The sequence below is a fragment of the Rhinoderma darwinii genome, chromosome 3 (genome assembly GCF_050947455.1).
Source record: "Rhinoderma darwinii isolate aRhiDar2 chromosome 3, aRhiDar2.hap1, whole genome shotgun sequence".
NCBI lineage: Eukaryota > Metazoa > Chordata > Amphibia > Anura > Rhinodermatidae > Rhinoderma > Rhinoderma darwinii.
The window spans coordinates 164,654,040-164,669,373 of record NC_134689.1 but is presented as its reverse complement, the minus strand read 5'-3'; the positions used below and the strand labels follow the sequence as shown (position 1 = coordinate 164,669,373).

Below are 15,334 nucleotides of genomic sequence, written 5' to 3'. Positions count from 1 at the left end.
AATCCCCCTTCAGCCTTTGCCAATTGTGTCCATCTCCCCAATTGTATTGCATTGTAATACGAAATTAGGTCTGGCAGTGCCAATCCTCCTTCAGTTTTTTTTCCTTATCAATTGCTGATATGCGATTCTAGGCCTTTTATTATTCCACATAAATTCCGTGAATAAGCGTCTAAATTTTAGGAAGTAATACTTCGGAATGTCAATTGGCAAAGTCTGAAACAGGTATAAAACTTGTGGTAGAATGAATGTAGTAAGGAGATTTTTGCGTCCTATCCACGACATGTATGGGATGCGTAGTTTGTTCAAATAATTTTTAATTTTGTAGTACAATGGGTCGTAATTCCTGGCAAAAAGCAAGTTTGGGCTAGCCGTGAGTTTCAGTCCTAAATATTGCAGTTCGGATTTTTGCCATTTAAAAGGTGAACATGAGCTAATTGTCAATAAAATGTTGTTAGGTAAGGTTATGTTTAATGCTTCTGACTTCTCATAATTAATCTTGAAGTTTGAAATCCAACCGAATTCTTCAAAAATTTGTATGAGGTTTGGAAGGGCCACTACAGGGTTTGTTATGAGGACCAATAAATCATCCGCATATGCAGCTGTTTTGTGCTCGAATTGTCCTACCTTCAGGCCTTTAATAGAGGGAGTCTGTCTAATTTTAAGTAAGAGTGTTTCCATTACCAAAACGAATAACGTGGGGGACAGAGGGCAGCCTTGCCTCGTTCCATTTTGAATAGGGAAAGGATCTGAAAAGGTGCCGTTCACCTGTATTCTTGCTGTAGGATTTTGATATAAGGAGAAAATCATGTCTATAAGTGTTTGGGGGAAGCCAAATTTAGTAAGAGCAGCTTTCAGGAATATCCAATCTATGCGATCGAAGGCCTTCTCCGCGTCTGTCCCTAGTAAGATCAAGGGAATTTTGTGTTGTCTAGCGTGATATATTGCATGAACCGTTCTTATGGTATTAAACTTCCCTTCCCTCCCTGGAACAAATCCCACCTGTTCCGCTCCAACCAATTTAGAAAGGTAACCATTAATGCGTGTTGACAAAATTTTTGCCCACCATTTCAGGTCCGAATTTAATAGAGAAATAGGCCTGTAACTGTTGCACCTTTCCAGATCCTTCCCCTCTTTTGGTAGAATAGTAATGTTGGCCTCTAAAGCTTGTTTAGGGAAGCTAGCTCCATTCAACAGGGCATTACATAGTGACAAAAAGTACGGCATTAATGTATTTTTAAATTTTTTATAATAAATTATGGGCAGACCATCTGGCCCAGGGCTTTTCCCATTTGGTATGGACATCAGAATCTTTTCAATTTCAGACATAGTGAAAGGAACCACCAGCGAGGCTCGTTCTTCTTCTGACAAGGAGGGCGCTTCAATAGATGTTAAGAATTTTTGTATGGCATCCGCCTGTGGGGTCCTACTGGCCTGTTTAGGATCCTTTTTAATATTATATAATTCCAAATAATAATTCCTAAATTCCCTGGCAATTAGATCTGTTGTGGTGAGTTTATACCCTTCCTTGTTTTTGATGGATGAAATGAACGTTTTCCCTCTTTGTTTTTTAATGAGGTTTGACATTATTTTGTTCCCCTTGTCCCCGTGTGCATAGGTTTTATACTTTAATAGTTGAAGGGTTTTCGCCGATTTTACATTAAGGATATTCTTTAATTCCTGTCTAAGGTGTCGTAATTCAGCTTGCGCTGACTCCAACTGTGCACATTTATGTATATTTTCCAGTGAGGAGATTTTACCCAACACCTGGTTGATAGTTTTCATCCGTTCTTTCTTAACTCTAGACCCCAAGGCAATGAGTTCCCCTCTTATAACAGCTTTATGTGTCTCCCATAGTATAGGCTGAGATATAAGAGGATCATCATTAACCACAAAAAATTCCTTCAACCGGAGTTCTAAGGCGTCAAAATCTTTTACATTTTCTAGTAAAGTGTCATTTAGCCTCCAGTTCCACCCTCTCATAGGGAGGTCTGTTAACTGAATTTTGATAAAGATCGGTGCATGGTCTGAAATGGTAATGTTACCGATTCCGGAAGATGTGACCGCCGGCAAGAAACGTTCTGAAATTAGCAAATGGTCTAAGCGTTGATATGACTTATGTGGGGCTGAATAAAAGGAATAATCCCGGTCGGACGGATGATGTACTCTCCACACATCGATCAATTTTAACCTGGTTAACAGCATTTTTAATCTTCTGCGGGTCTTATGGGTAATATGTGATGCTTTGGATGTGGAATCTAAGTTCGGATCTAAGACCATGTTAAAGTCCCCTCCTACTATCACCATTCCTTCAAAGAAGGGCTGAAGTGAATGTAATACCTTCGTCAACCACTGCGCCTGTCTCACATTTGGTCCATAAAGATTAACTAATGTGATTTTCGTGTTCAAAATAGTTCCTTTGAGAAATATATAACGACCATTAGGATCACTTTGTGTGGCTTCATGAACAAAGGGTATTGTGTCTCGTATCGCTATTGAGACCCCCCTCGAAGCACTATCATAAGAACAGTGAAACCATTTGTCATAAGGCTTAGTAGGAAGTGAAGGGAGCTTATTTGATTTAAAGTGTGTTTCTTGTAAGAAAATTAAATCAGCACTTTCTCTTCTCAACATGTTGAAAATCTGACTTCTTTTCTGTGGGACGTTCATGCCTTTAACATTAAATGATAAAGTTTTAAGCGAAGCCATAATGAAGTAATACAGTGAGACAAACGCAGTGATGTCTGAGCACGGTCACGGTGTAAACATAAAAACTTAAACTATATACATATATTCCTGTGAGACTATCCACCCCGCAGCGAAGAGATCCCAGAGGAAGGGCAGAAAAAATTCCCGCGCATCCTCTAGTATCCACCATTGCCATCAATATCTCCAACCCGGAGAAAGCACCTGGAAAAGGGTGGGGACGAGGGGGAGGAGGAGGGGGAGATTGGAACGCCAGAAAACAAGGTTCCACCTCCAGAAACTGTATTATCCATTTTAAGCTCATCGACAATACTAAAGTAAGAATGGGCTGTCCTCTCCGGCCATCTCACTATATTAGTGTAAACCAGTATATCCATATTGCATCTAATTTTATCACAGTATAATCACTCCTAACAGCTTAACAATGTTCAACACTGTCTAATCGTGAGCAAATATACTATAGCAATATCTAATACCACTGTATCTACCCTTACACAGCAGATAATAGTATACATATTATATGAGGACATTTGAAATAGACCATTTATATGTGTAATATAAGGCACAAAGGGATCTGCTGCTATAAACAAAAGCATTTCAATAATCACTCACGCACTCCCTAGAATTCACCACTTATGTAGTAATGGCAAATATTTTCATCGTCCATGGTGAGCCTTTCAATCAGCCAGAGCTGGCGTTGGGTGTTTCCGATATCGCGGAGACTTCATCCTTGACGCCACTTGCCATCCTGTTGGCGACGGTAAGTATGGGAGTTCTGGTATATCCGAAGTTGCTTGTACAGGCAGCCATGATGGGATGTCAAGCGGTGAAATGCCCAACTTTTCCCAGAGTTTAGGGAGGTCATCTGGGGAACGAATGGTGCATTGTCGCCCTTCTATCATGGTCGCTAAACCGAACGGGAATAACCACCTCACCGGCAATTTCTTGACACGAAGCATGTCTGTCACTGGCTTTAAGATCCTCCTTTTAGCCAAGGTACTGGGTGCTATATCTTGAAAAAAGAGTACTTGTGACCCTTCATACAAATACTCCTGTCGTTCCCTCGCCGCTTTCAGCAGGCTTGATGTGTCCAGGAAACTCAGCAGGCCGCAAATCACATCCCTCGGCGGTTCGTTCGGCGCAGGCTTTGGTCTTAGCGCTCTGTGTACCCTTTCCACCACCATCTTGTCGGCTCTCTCTTGACCCACAAGGTCAGCAAAGATCTGTGTGATTACTTGGGGCAATGTGTCTCCTGTTACTGCTTCAGGGAGGCCCCGCACTCTGATATTCCGGCGGCGGCTTCGATTTTCCTGGTCCTCAATCATCAAATGAGCGTTATTTATGTGAGTCTGATGTGAGACAAGCATATTGGAAACGACAGCACTGTGGCTTAAAATAGAGGTTTGCGTTTCTTCTAGGTATTCCACCCTTTGCCCAATCTGTTTAATATCCCCTTTTATATCCGCCAACTCTTTCATTACAGGGGTGATTGCTTGTGTCAGTACCTTTTTAAAGTAGGAGCGTGATAGCGTGTCTCTGTCCCTCACCGGCTCTGAACAGGCTGCAGAGCTATCTTCCTCTGAGTCATCATCTCCAGCCTCGTCTGCATGCTGTGCCGGCGCCATTTTTTCCCGGGCCGCAGGAGAAGAAAGTTTTTTCTTCAGGTATTTGTCCATTTCGGACTGACTTTTTCCCTGTTTTGCAGGACCGGGTGAGTCTCTGCTCTTGTCCCTTGATGTTCTCACCATTTTGGTTGGATATATCGTCTATAAAGCTGTAGTTTCTGAAGGTGAAGTGAGGAGCTCAGGAATTAAGCTGCCATCACGATGCGTCGTAACTCCGCCCCCAGACGTTGAAGTCTTTTTATGACCAATTATGCTGAACAGTAGGTGTTAAGTGGTGTTATAAAATACATGGAGATATTGCCATAATGTGGCGGTTTATATAGTTACTTAAAAATAGATAGTATTTCTGCTGAGGTTTGAAAAAGAAGTGTGTTGGAATTAGCAAGAGGTTACAAAACCTCGACATATTGCTTAATTGTCATATATAATTCCCAACAGTCATATGAACTTATTTCTAGAAACTATATTTAGAGGTACTATAAAATACAGTAATACTGCTTTTAGAGGACAATCAAACGCAAAATAATAGTTAAAAGAGTCAAATACAAGATACCAAGTAAGGAATTATTATAATTTAAAATGTTAGATATGTATAAGAATATATATATTTTTTTATGTAACAGCCATGCAGTTTGTTCTCCTGCAGTCCCATGAAAATACCTGCTCATGAGAATATGCCCCCAGCCTGATATCCTGAAAAACATACAGTATCAAATGGAGTAGAAGGGTCTGCTTGCCCTATAGGGTTTTCTGCAAAGTAGTGTCAGCTGGGGTCCCTTGGGAAATCAATGTGTGGGCCCACGTTGCGTCTAAACATGAACATGTGCATGACCACTTTTAACTGCATTGTAATCTTTCTTGTTACTATTACATACAGGACATATCATTATTAAGGTCTAAGTTGGGGCTTCCCAATCTTTTTCCACTGGGGCCTCACCAGCCAAACCATGGTGATGACTGGGCCCTCATTACCAGCAGTTGAAGTCCATTCAAAACGAAAAATATTGCTCAATTAATTTGTTCCCTAAACACAACATAACATTAAAATAAGCATAAAAGTAAATTCTGTTGAAAATGAAAGATCGGTGCATCTAGAGAAAGGTCAGTGCAGCATAAAGGGGTTTTCCATACTCAGGATAGGCCATCAATAGCTGATTGGCTTAATTTCTACTTGCTCACTGTGAATGGTCAACACGGATGTAGCGTAGCGGCGATTCACAATATTGCAGCCTTCTCCCATTGAAGTGAATGGGAGAAGGCTGCAATACTGTGAATCGACTATTCACAGTGAGCAAGTAGAAATGAAGGGGGAGCAGCACTCGTATGAGCGCTGCACCCCGTTCAAAGCAGCTGGAAAACCCCTTTAAAGTTACTTCTGTCAAAACTGCTTCCCAGCTGCACCTCAACAACAACTTGGAAGTTCCTTCATAGTTTGAGAAGCACTGCAATAGGTTATTTGTGAATTAGACCATAAGAAAAAGACCTTATCAGCAAGCGATTGGTTCTTTGCTGCTAGACCTTTGGGGCTCACTGTTGTGGCAGAGACTAGGCCCTAGACCTGGATTATCTAGTACGCTCATGGGCCAGTCCAGCCCAGCTACACAGATATAAAGAAAATGACTATAGATACCACAAAATTTTTTAAAGCAGACCCTCTGACATTCAGCATACCCTGCTGCTGTCATTATAATGCCTGTTAAGTAAGGGCCTGTTCACATAAGAGCTGTTTTTCCGTTGAGGGGTTCTGTCTGTCAACGGAAAGGCAAACTTAAACTTTAGCTTCCATTTTCATAACCATTGATCTCAAAGATGACTGGAAACTTTGCTAATGGTTTCCGTTTGTCACCGTTGTGACAGGGTTCCGTTATTTTAACGGAATAAATAGTGCAGTTGACTGAGTGAGACTTTCTATAATAGATTTTACCATTATCACAATATAGTGTTAGCTCTACAATCTGAACTCAATTAATAAATGTCTCTGTGAACATTAATATGTGCAATTACACAGAAAACACCCATAAATTATCCCATTGTCATCCAGTGCTCTAATAGCATGTGTCTGCGAGACTATAAAAAACATTAAAGATCTTTGTACAAAATATGCATTACTCACTGATGATATAACAACTAGATACCTCAGACAGATTTCTTTAGTGTAAATAGATAATCCTGAAATAGCACAATAGCGTAAAAGTTTACCTCTATTATGGTGATCTGAACCATTCAGCGCTCCCTGTATAGCAGCTTGTGCTGCTGAATTCTGAGTCTTCAACGTGTCTATTGTCTCTCGAAGCTCAATAAGCTCTGAATCCTGGAAGCACAAAAAAAAGTATATTTTCATAATCTGCACATAATACAAAAATTATGAAAATATTTGTCACTGGAATTATATAAAATATGGCTGTAGATTAGAATGTGGATTGGTTGCAAAAAGATAAAAAAAAGCTGTTTAATTTTTTAATTATTTTTTTTACATATTTTTCATTCAATGTAGCACCTCTAAACTGATGAATCAAGTACAAATTAGCAAAATGGGCAAACTGATTATTATTATTCTACAGCACTTTATATTTCGGAAAGAACATATACAAAGAAAATCAGACATGACATAGTAACAAAACTAATTATTTATTCAAACAAGACACTTGAGGACCCTGCTCGCAAGAGCTTACAATCTATGAGGAAATAAGGGAGACACAAAATGTAAAAAGTGCTTGTTTTGGTCAATTGTCTAGCCATCTTTTCTAAAAATAGGGCAGTACTCATAAAGCTGCATGAGCCAGTTAGGCTATGTTCACACCTGCGTCGGTTGGGTGTTCCGTTGTTCTGCTCCATCAGAGGAGCAGAACAAGGGAAAAAAGGAAACAAAGGTTCTGTTGCACAACGGATACCGCTAGCAGCCGACGGAACCCATTGATTTTAATAGGTTCCTTCAGCTTTCCGTCGGGGTGTCCGTGGTTTTGCCGGAGACTATAGCACAGCATTATGTGCTATTGTCTCCGGTAATCTCATCCGGATCTGCAATGGAGGCCCCTAACGGAACCTCCAACGTAGATGTGAAAGAGGCCTTACCGAGACAGTGTCTATGTGTGACAGATATAAAGTGCATTAGGATGCAAGGAAAGTGGGGGATACTGCTGAATGAAGGGATGGGGTTCTAAGGAATGATGGTGATATATTAATCTTAGAGCGTTGGCAGAATGTAGAGGACGGGTAGGTTGGTAGACAGAAATGAGGGAAGAGATGTAAGAAAGTGCAGCACTGTGGAGAAATTTGAGGTTGAGAGTAATACATTTAACTTAAATTCTAAAGTGAATGGCAGTGACTGGCATAGCACAGAGGCATTAGTGTACGGTTGGACAGAAAGATGAGCCTGGCTGCTGCATTCAGGATGGACTGGAGTAGGGAATGTGGATTAGTAATGATTTACAGTAAGCGAGATGAGAGTGTATCAGTGACAATAAGAGTTTTGACAATGAGAGAGGGCAAATTCTGGAGAAGTTTTTGAGGTGCAGGTGACATGAGCGTGCAAGTATTTGTATATAAGGAATCAGGGAGGAAGATGGTTGGCACTACTCCATAGACTGTCTGCGCACAAAATCCTTGCGGTCGGGAATATAGCTCACAGGAGATAACGACACCCATTGAGATCGCAACAAAGGATTTATTTTTCACACGACTATTTGATGAGTGCCGCTTCTTTTTTGTATATGAACGTACATGATATTTTATAAGGTGTAAAGGAAAGATCAAAGTCAAGCATAACCCCGTGCTGCCTTGGAGTTATGGTAGTACCACACACTGAGATGGAAACATTAGGTTTAGGTAGGTTAGTAAATTGTGGAAACAAAAGATGCTCAGATTTTAAAAAAGATTTCATTTCAGATAGAGAGACAACATGATGTTAGGCCTCGTGCACACTTCCATCACCATTTTCACGGCCATTTTTCACGGATCCGTGTGCCCGTTTTAGCGGCCGTGTGCACTCCGTGTTTCCGTCTCTGAGTGCCTAGCATGGTACTGTCCAGGGTGCTGAAAGAGCATGGTTGTTCAGCGCTAGTCACTATACAGGGTGCTGAAAGAGTTAATGGGCTGCACTGATCGGCGGTAATTCTTTCAGCACTCTGGACAGTGACTAGCTCTGAAGAACCATGCTCTTTCAACACCCTGGACAGTGACTAGCGCTGAAGAACCATGCTCGTTCAGCACCCTGGACAGTACCATGCTCGGAGCTCAAAAAATAAAATTTTAATGAAATAAAAAATAAAAAAATAAGTTCATACTTACTTTCCTCCTGTCCGGCCTCCAGGGATGACGTTTCATCCCATGTCACCGCTGCAGCCAATCACAGGCTGTAGTGGCGGTCACGCAAATCAGGATGATGTCAGAAGGCCGGCCTCCAGGGATGATGCTTCATCCCACGTGACCGCCTCTGCAGCCAATCACAGGCTGCAGTGGCCTCTGCAGCCAACCACAGGCTGCCGCATCATACAGGAAGCTTGGACTGGAGGAAGAAGAGGGACTCGTCACCAAGACAATGACCGGGTACGCATGAACTGCTTTTTGTGATTGATAGAGACAAATTGCTGCCGATTAGTGTAATATATCTGTAATGTACTTCTGCCCGCCCGGCCGTTGCTAGGCAATGGCTCCGTCACACACGGACGGCACACGGATGCCTTCCATGTGCCTTCAATTTTTTTGACGGCCCCATTGACTTGCATGGGCCTCACGGTCACGGAATCTCGGACCAAAGTAGGACATGCTCTACTTTTGATCGGATTGGAGCAACGGGACCGTCAAAAAAACTGAAGTGTGCATGGCCCCATTGAAATTAATGGGTCAGGGTGCTAGCCGTCAGAAAAATGGCTAGCACCCTGAAGAAAAAGACTGAAGTGGGCATGAGGCCTAAGGCAGCGGACAGACAATAACTGGTGCTTTGTATTAGAGAGGGGGTGATGTCATGGGAAAATGTATATAATTGGGTGTCATCAGCGTAGAGATGGTACTGGAAGAAAATCTGCTGATTTTGTCCAATAAGGGCTGTGTATAGAGAAAAGAGAAGAGGACAAATGACTGATACCTGAGGAACCCCAACAACAAGAGGAGAATAAGCAGAGCCAGTAAATGGTGGTAAGGAGTAGAATGCAGAAATGGGAAGAAAGTGACTATGAGGAAGGGGTTCTACAAAGGAAAGCCTAACGATAATTTGAAGGAGTAACTACAGTACGTCTCCTTTAAACATCAGGTTCAAGTAGGCTAAGGATAGCTGTTAAAGTTATAGGACTAAACAACAGGACTTGCTTTCTTTCTTCACTACAGTACTTCCTATTCTGTGCTCTAGTGATTTACTGTCATCATAGGGGCATCATTATTTTAGTTACATTTAATAGTTACATAGCAAATTTGAAAGAAGATATAAGTTTATCAATTTCCACCAGAGAAAGGGAGGGTGGTATTGGGAAGGGAAAAAATAATCCTAGTTTACACTTGATGATCTTATAAGGCATGGGCTAATTTGTTCTACAGGAGAGAAAATCAGGGACACTCAGTGTTACATATTTCTTTTAGGCCTAGTTCACATAGAGTATTTTTCAGGCAGAAAAAATCTGCCTCAAAATTCCTGTGCTTTTTTGCCGCTGTTTTCACTGTGTTTTCTGCCCGTGGACATTGAGGACCGTGGGCAATAAACGCTGAGAACAAAAATGCTTTTTCTGCCTCCCATTTATTTCAATGGGAGGTCAGAGGTAGAACCGCGGTAGGAAAGTACATGGGAAAAAAAGCCGCCTGGGAAGAAAAACGCCTCTACTCCATTAATATCAATGGGAGGCGATTCCGGTCATTTTTTGGCACTGATTACGACACAGTTTCCACATCAAAATTAGCGCCAAAAAACTCTTAGTGTGAACTGGGCCTTAATGTTAAATAAATTTGACAATTATCCCCAAAAACTTTCCCTTTTACCACACAGCTTGCTATTTCTAACATATGAAACCATATTATTCAAGAGTCCATGGCAAATATACATTGCGTCACCTACGTTGGGGGGAATTTATGAACTTTACCAGTGGCGTAACTACCGCCGTAGCAGCAGTAGCGGCTGCTACGGGCCCGTGGAATGAGGGGGCCACTGTCGCCCGCCGGCACGGGCCCCCACCATGGCCGCAGGCTCCACTAGCAGCCGCTATGGCTGCTACAGCGCGACACCTCTTAACACTACGGCAGAGAAGGGAGGTATCTCCCCGCTCTGCCATTAAACAAAAGACATGTATCCCCTATCCACAGGACAGGGGATACATGTGTGATCGCTGGCATTGATAGGGAGAACGGAGGACTGAAAGTCCCCTGAAGTTCTCCATCACAAACCTCGGACTTCCGGGGTCTGTGTCGGCAGCTCCGTAGAAATGAATAAAGCGCCGGTCGCGCTTGTGCGCATGCGTGACCAGCGCTCCATTCATTTTTATTGAGCTGTACAGACGCCGGAAGTCAGAGGTTAGTCATGGAGAACTTGGGGGGACTTTCAGTCCCCCGTTCTCCCTATCGCTGCCAGCGATCACACATGTATCCCCTATCCTGTGGATAGGGGATACATGTCTTTTGTCTTTTCACACTGTTGGTCGCATTTTTTTGGGGGGTTGGGGCTGTATGGCGTTCCCTACAGGGGGGCTGTAAGGTGTTCCCTACAGGGGGGGCTGTATGGCGTTCCCTTCAGGGGGGGCTGTATGGCGTTCCCTTCAGGGGGGGCTGTAAGGCGTTCCCTACAGGGGGGCTGTAAGGCGTTCCCTACAGGGGGGCTGTATGGCGTTCCCTACTGGGGGGGCTGTATGGCGTTCCCTACAGGGGGGCTGTACGGCGTTCCCTACAGGGGGGCTGTAGGCGTTCCCTACAGGGGGGGCTGTACGGTAGTTCCCTGCAGCGGGGGCTGTATGGCGTTCCCTACAGACCCCCCTGTAGGGAACGCCATACAGACCCCCTGTAGATAGCGCCATACAGTCCCCCCTGTAGATAACGCCATACAGTCCCCCCTGTAGATAACGCCATACAGTCCCCCTGTAGATAACGCCATACAGTCCCCCTGTAGATAATGCCATACAGTCCCCCTGTAGATAACGCCATACAGTCCCCCTGTAGATAACGCCATACAGCCCCCTGTAGATAACGCCATACAGCCCCCCTGTAGATAACGCCATACAGTCCCCCTGCAGATAACGCCATACAGTCCCCCTGTAGATAACGCCATACAGTCCCCCTGTAGATAACGCCATACAGTCCCCCTGTAGATAACGCCATACAGTCCCCCTGTAGATAACGCCATACAGCCCCCCTGTAGATAACGCCATACAGCCCCCCTGTAGATAACGCCATACAGCCCCCCTGTAGATTGCACCATACAGCCCCCCTGTAGATAGCGCCATACAGCCCCCCTGTAGATAGCGCCATACAGCCCCCCTGTAGATAGCGCCATACAGCCCCCCTGTAGATAGCGCCATACAGCCTTTCCTGTAGATAGCGCCATACAGCCCCCTCTGTAGATAGCGTCATACAGCCCCCTCTGTAGATAGCACCATACAGCCCCCTCTGTAGATAGCGCCATACAGCCCCCCTGTAGATAGCGCCATACAGCCCCCCTGTAGATAGCGCCATACAGCCCCCTTTGTAGATATCTACCAAGGGGGCTGTATGGCGTTATCTACAGGGGGGACTGTATGGCGTTATCTACAGGGGGGGCTGTAAAAAAAGGCACTATCTACAAGGGGGGGGGGTTGTGTGACACCCAGGGGAGGGGGGCCCCAGTCAAAAGTTTGCTATGGGGCCCAGTCTTTCCTAGTTACGCCCCTGAACGTTACTACGCGTAGCAAATTCACAAATGCATCAAAGTCACAATTTGCACAAAAGAAAATTGTGCCTATTAATGCATTTATGCCTTTCACACCACTTTCCAACAAAGTGAACAAGACTTAGAAAAAGGTGGCCTGGCCTATGAACATTTGGCACAAATACCACTGATTGTGCTGTTACTCATCTCCCTATGCTACATTATCTTCCCTCGCTTCCTCAGGGCAGTCAGGCTGTATTCCTAGGTAACCGGCGCATGCCGCTGGTGTCACTGAAAAAACATTATTTGATTCTGCTGCCATTCTAAGTGAGTGTTATGCTCCTTGCAATTATTTGAGCATGTGACAATCAAGGTTGCCCACCGTCCGTAAATTTACAGACAGGTCTCAAAAAACGGGTGGTTTTTTTCTGCCATCCATAGTGTCCGTCAGAAAAAACCACTGTCCGGGATTTCTTCTAATTTTCCCGAAATGTTGCACTGCGCATGCGCCACAATGTACATACGCAGTGCAAACAAGGGAAGAGTAGGCCACGGCCATGTGAATGACAGTCTGAGTGAGTTTGGTGCCGGGAGTGGACCAGTCCAGTCACCTGACCTGAGTCATCTGACATCACTTAGGTGAAGTGAGGTCAGGTGACCGGACTGGTCCATTCCTGGGCCAGCACCGACCTCATTCAGACCGCCGCCACGTGACCACGTCATTCACTTGGCTCCATCCGCTGCAGCACTGCTGCTCCTAAAAATGAGTCATCAGGCAGAATGGAGACTGTGTGTAGCGCTATCTACAAGGGGGGCTGTGTGGCACTATGTACAAGGGGGGTGTGTGGCACTATGTACAATGGGGGACTGTGTGGCACAAGGTACAAGGGGGGCTGTGTGGTATGATGTACAAGGGGAGGGGGCTCTGTGGCACTATGTACATGGGGGTTGTGGGGCACTCAGTACAAAGTGAGGGGGCTGTGTGGCACTATGTAGAAGGGGGGCTGTGTGGCACTATGTACAAGGGAGGTCTTCTGTGGCACTATGTACAAGGGGGCTGTGTGGCACTATGTATAAGGGTGGGGCTGCGTGGCACTAGATACAAGGGCGGGGGCTGCGTGGCACTAAGTACAAAGGTGGGGGCTGCGTGACACTATGTACAAGGGTGGGTGCTGTGTGGCAATATGTACAAGGGTGGGGGCTGCGTGGCACTATCTACAAGGGGGGTGTTTGACACTATCTACGAAGGGGATGTGTGTGGCACTATCTACAAGGGTGTGTGTGTGTGTGTGTGTGTGTGTGTGTGTGGCACTATCTATGAGGGGTGTGTGGCACTATCTACGAGGGTGTGTGTGTGGCACTATTTACGAAGGGGGTGTGACACTATCTACGAGGTAGTGTGTGGCACTATCTATGAGGGGGTGTGTGTGGCATTATCTACGAGGGTGTGTGTGTGGCATTATCTATGAGGGGGTGTGTGTGGCACTATATACAAGTGGGTGTGTGGCACTATCTACGTGGGGGTGTGTGGCACTATTGACAAGGGGGCTGTGTGGCACTATCTACAAGGAGGGTGTGTGGCACTATCTACAAGAGGAATGTGTGGCACTACCTACAAGGAGGGCTGTGTGTGGCACTATCTACAAGGGGGTGTGTGTGGCATTATCTACGAGGGTGTGTGCCACTATCTACGAGTGGGTGTGTGGCAATATCTATGAGGGGGTGTGTGTGGCACTATTGACAATGGGGGCTGTGTGGCACTATCTACAAGGAGGGGGGGTGTGGCACTATCTACAAGAGGAATGTGTGGCACTATCTACAAGGAGGGCTGTGTGTGGCACTATCTACAGGGGGCACAAAGGACGCATTATTACTGTGTGGGGGGCACAAAGAGGGCACGATTACTGATGGGGCACTTTTATTGTGTCGAGCACCAAGTGATCATTATTACCATCTGGGGCACTGTGAATTGTGCAATATTGTTTAAAGGATGCGGTATAGGTGGGGAGGATGCTTGTAAAGCGAGAAACCAATATGTCTGTGTGTCAAATTCTGCAGAGACGGGTTGTGGCTGGAATAAGTCATAACAGTGGTCTAGGCCGGATGAAAAAGAGAAAGTGAACGACTCTAATCAGAGAAAACGTCACCTGTGAGTCACTGGATATAAATATGCTGTAATCACTTATATCGTCTTCAGAGCTCCTGTGTATAACTAGCATCTATCACTATATGGTCACTATATGGTGGTAGTATTAGTCTTTGTATAGTGGTTTTTATTCACTAACAGTATGGGGCTATTATTCAGTTACTATGTAGTTATGTTGTGGAGGTATTATTCAGTAACAGCATGGGGGTATTATTCAGTCAAAATGTGGCGGTATTATTTGGACCTTATATTGTATTATTATTGGTAATATTGGTCTTATAATAAAGAGTTGTATTCAATAACAGTATGCAAATAATATATCATCCAGTAGAGTGGTATGATTTAATAACTGTACATGTATATAGATACGTTTTTGTGCGAGAGGGGGGGACATATGCTTTGGGGCTTGCAACACTCCTGGAAGCGCTAGAAATCAGTGATGCAGTTCTCTGCACAACGTGTTCTGAATTTACTGCATAATTGATACAATAATTCAGTATTTGGGACCCTAATTTTAACTTTGCCCAGGGCCACACTTTATCAAAAACAGGTCCTGGCAGTAGTGGTGGTGGTGGTAGGGGAACGGCCGAGTAAGTGGTGAGTTGGTCCCACCAACCACAGCCCCGCTTGCAGCTTTCCTGCGCTAAGTTAGCGTGGGAAAGCTACAGGCAGGGCTGTGATTGGTGAGTCACTCCTAGCACACTGCACAGGCAATGATTTTGTAATGTATCCGTAAAAATTTTGTGTCCGTGATTTTTAGCTCAGTTGTCCAGAAATTACTGAAGTGGAGGTTGGTGACCACACCCTATTGCTACAGCTCAGTAATGGTTAAACTCTCCTCTGGTTCTAAACTCTGTTGCTATGCAACACAATGTATACAGCTGGCTGGTTCTGATGACCTCATCTAAACCTTGCTCCAACTCCAATCAAAAAAAGCGTTCTTGTCGCCTTCCCCGATTGGCAGCATTTCTTAGTGATCCATCAACACCTTCTGGTTCCACGGTGCCACCTGCTTCTTTAAGGAGTTTGCATGGCCTTGCCAGT

The 15,334-nt window shown here is 44.5% G+C and overlaps 1 protein-coding gene across 1 annotated transcript in view; it reads right to left on the bottom strand.

Moving 5' to 3' along the window:
* LOC142749241 (neuron navigator 3-like) overlaps nt 1-15,334 on the bottom strand; it is a 131,683-nt gene that overhangs the window by 50,358 nt on the left and 65,991 nt on the right. Inside the window, exon 15 of the mRNA XM_075857000.1 lies at nt 6,528-6,639. Coding sequence (XP_075713115.1) covers nt 6,528-6,639 — 112 coding nt within the window. The remainder of the gene's footprint in view (nt 1-6,527; nt 6,640-15,334) is intronic.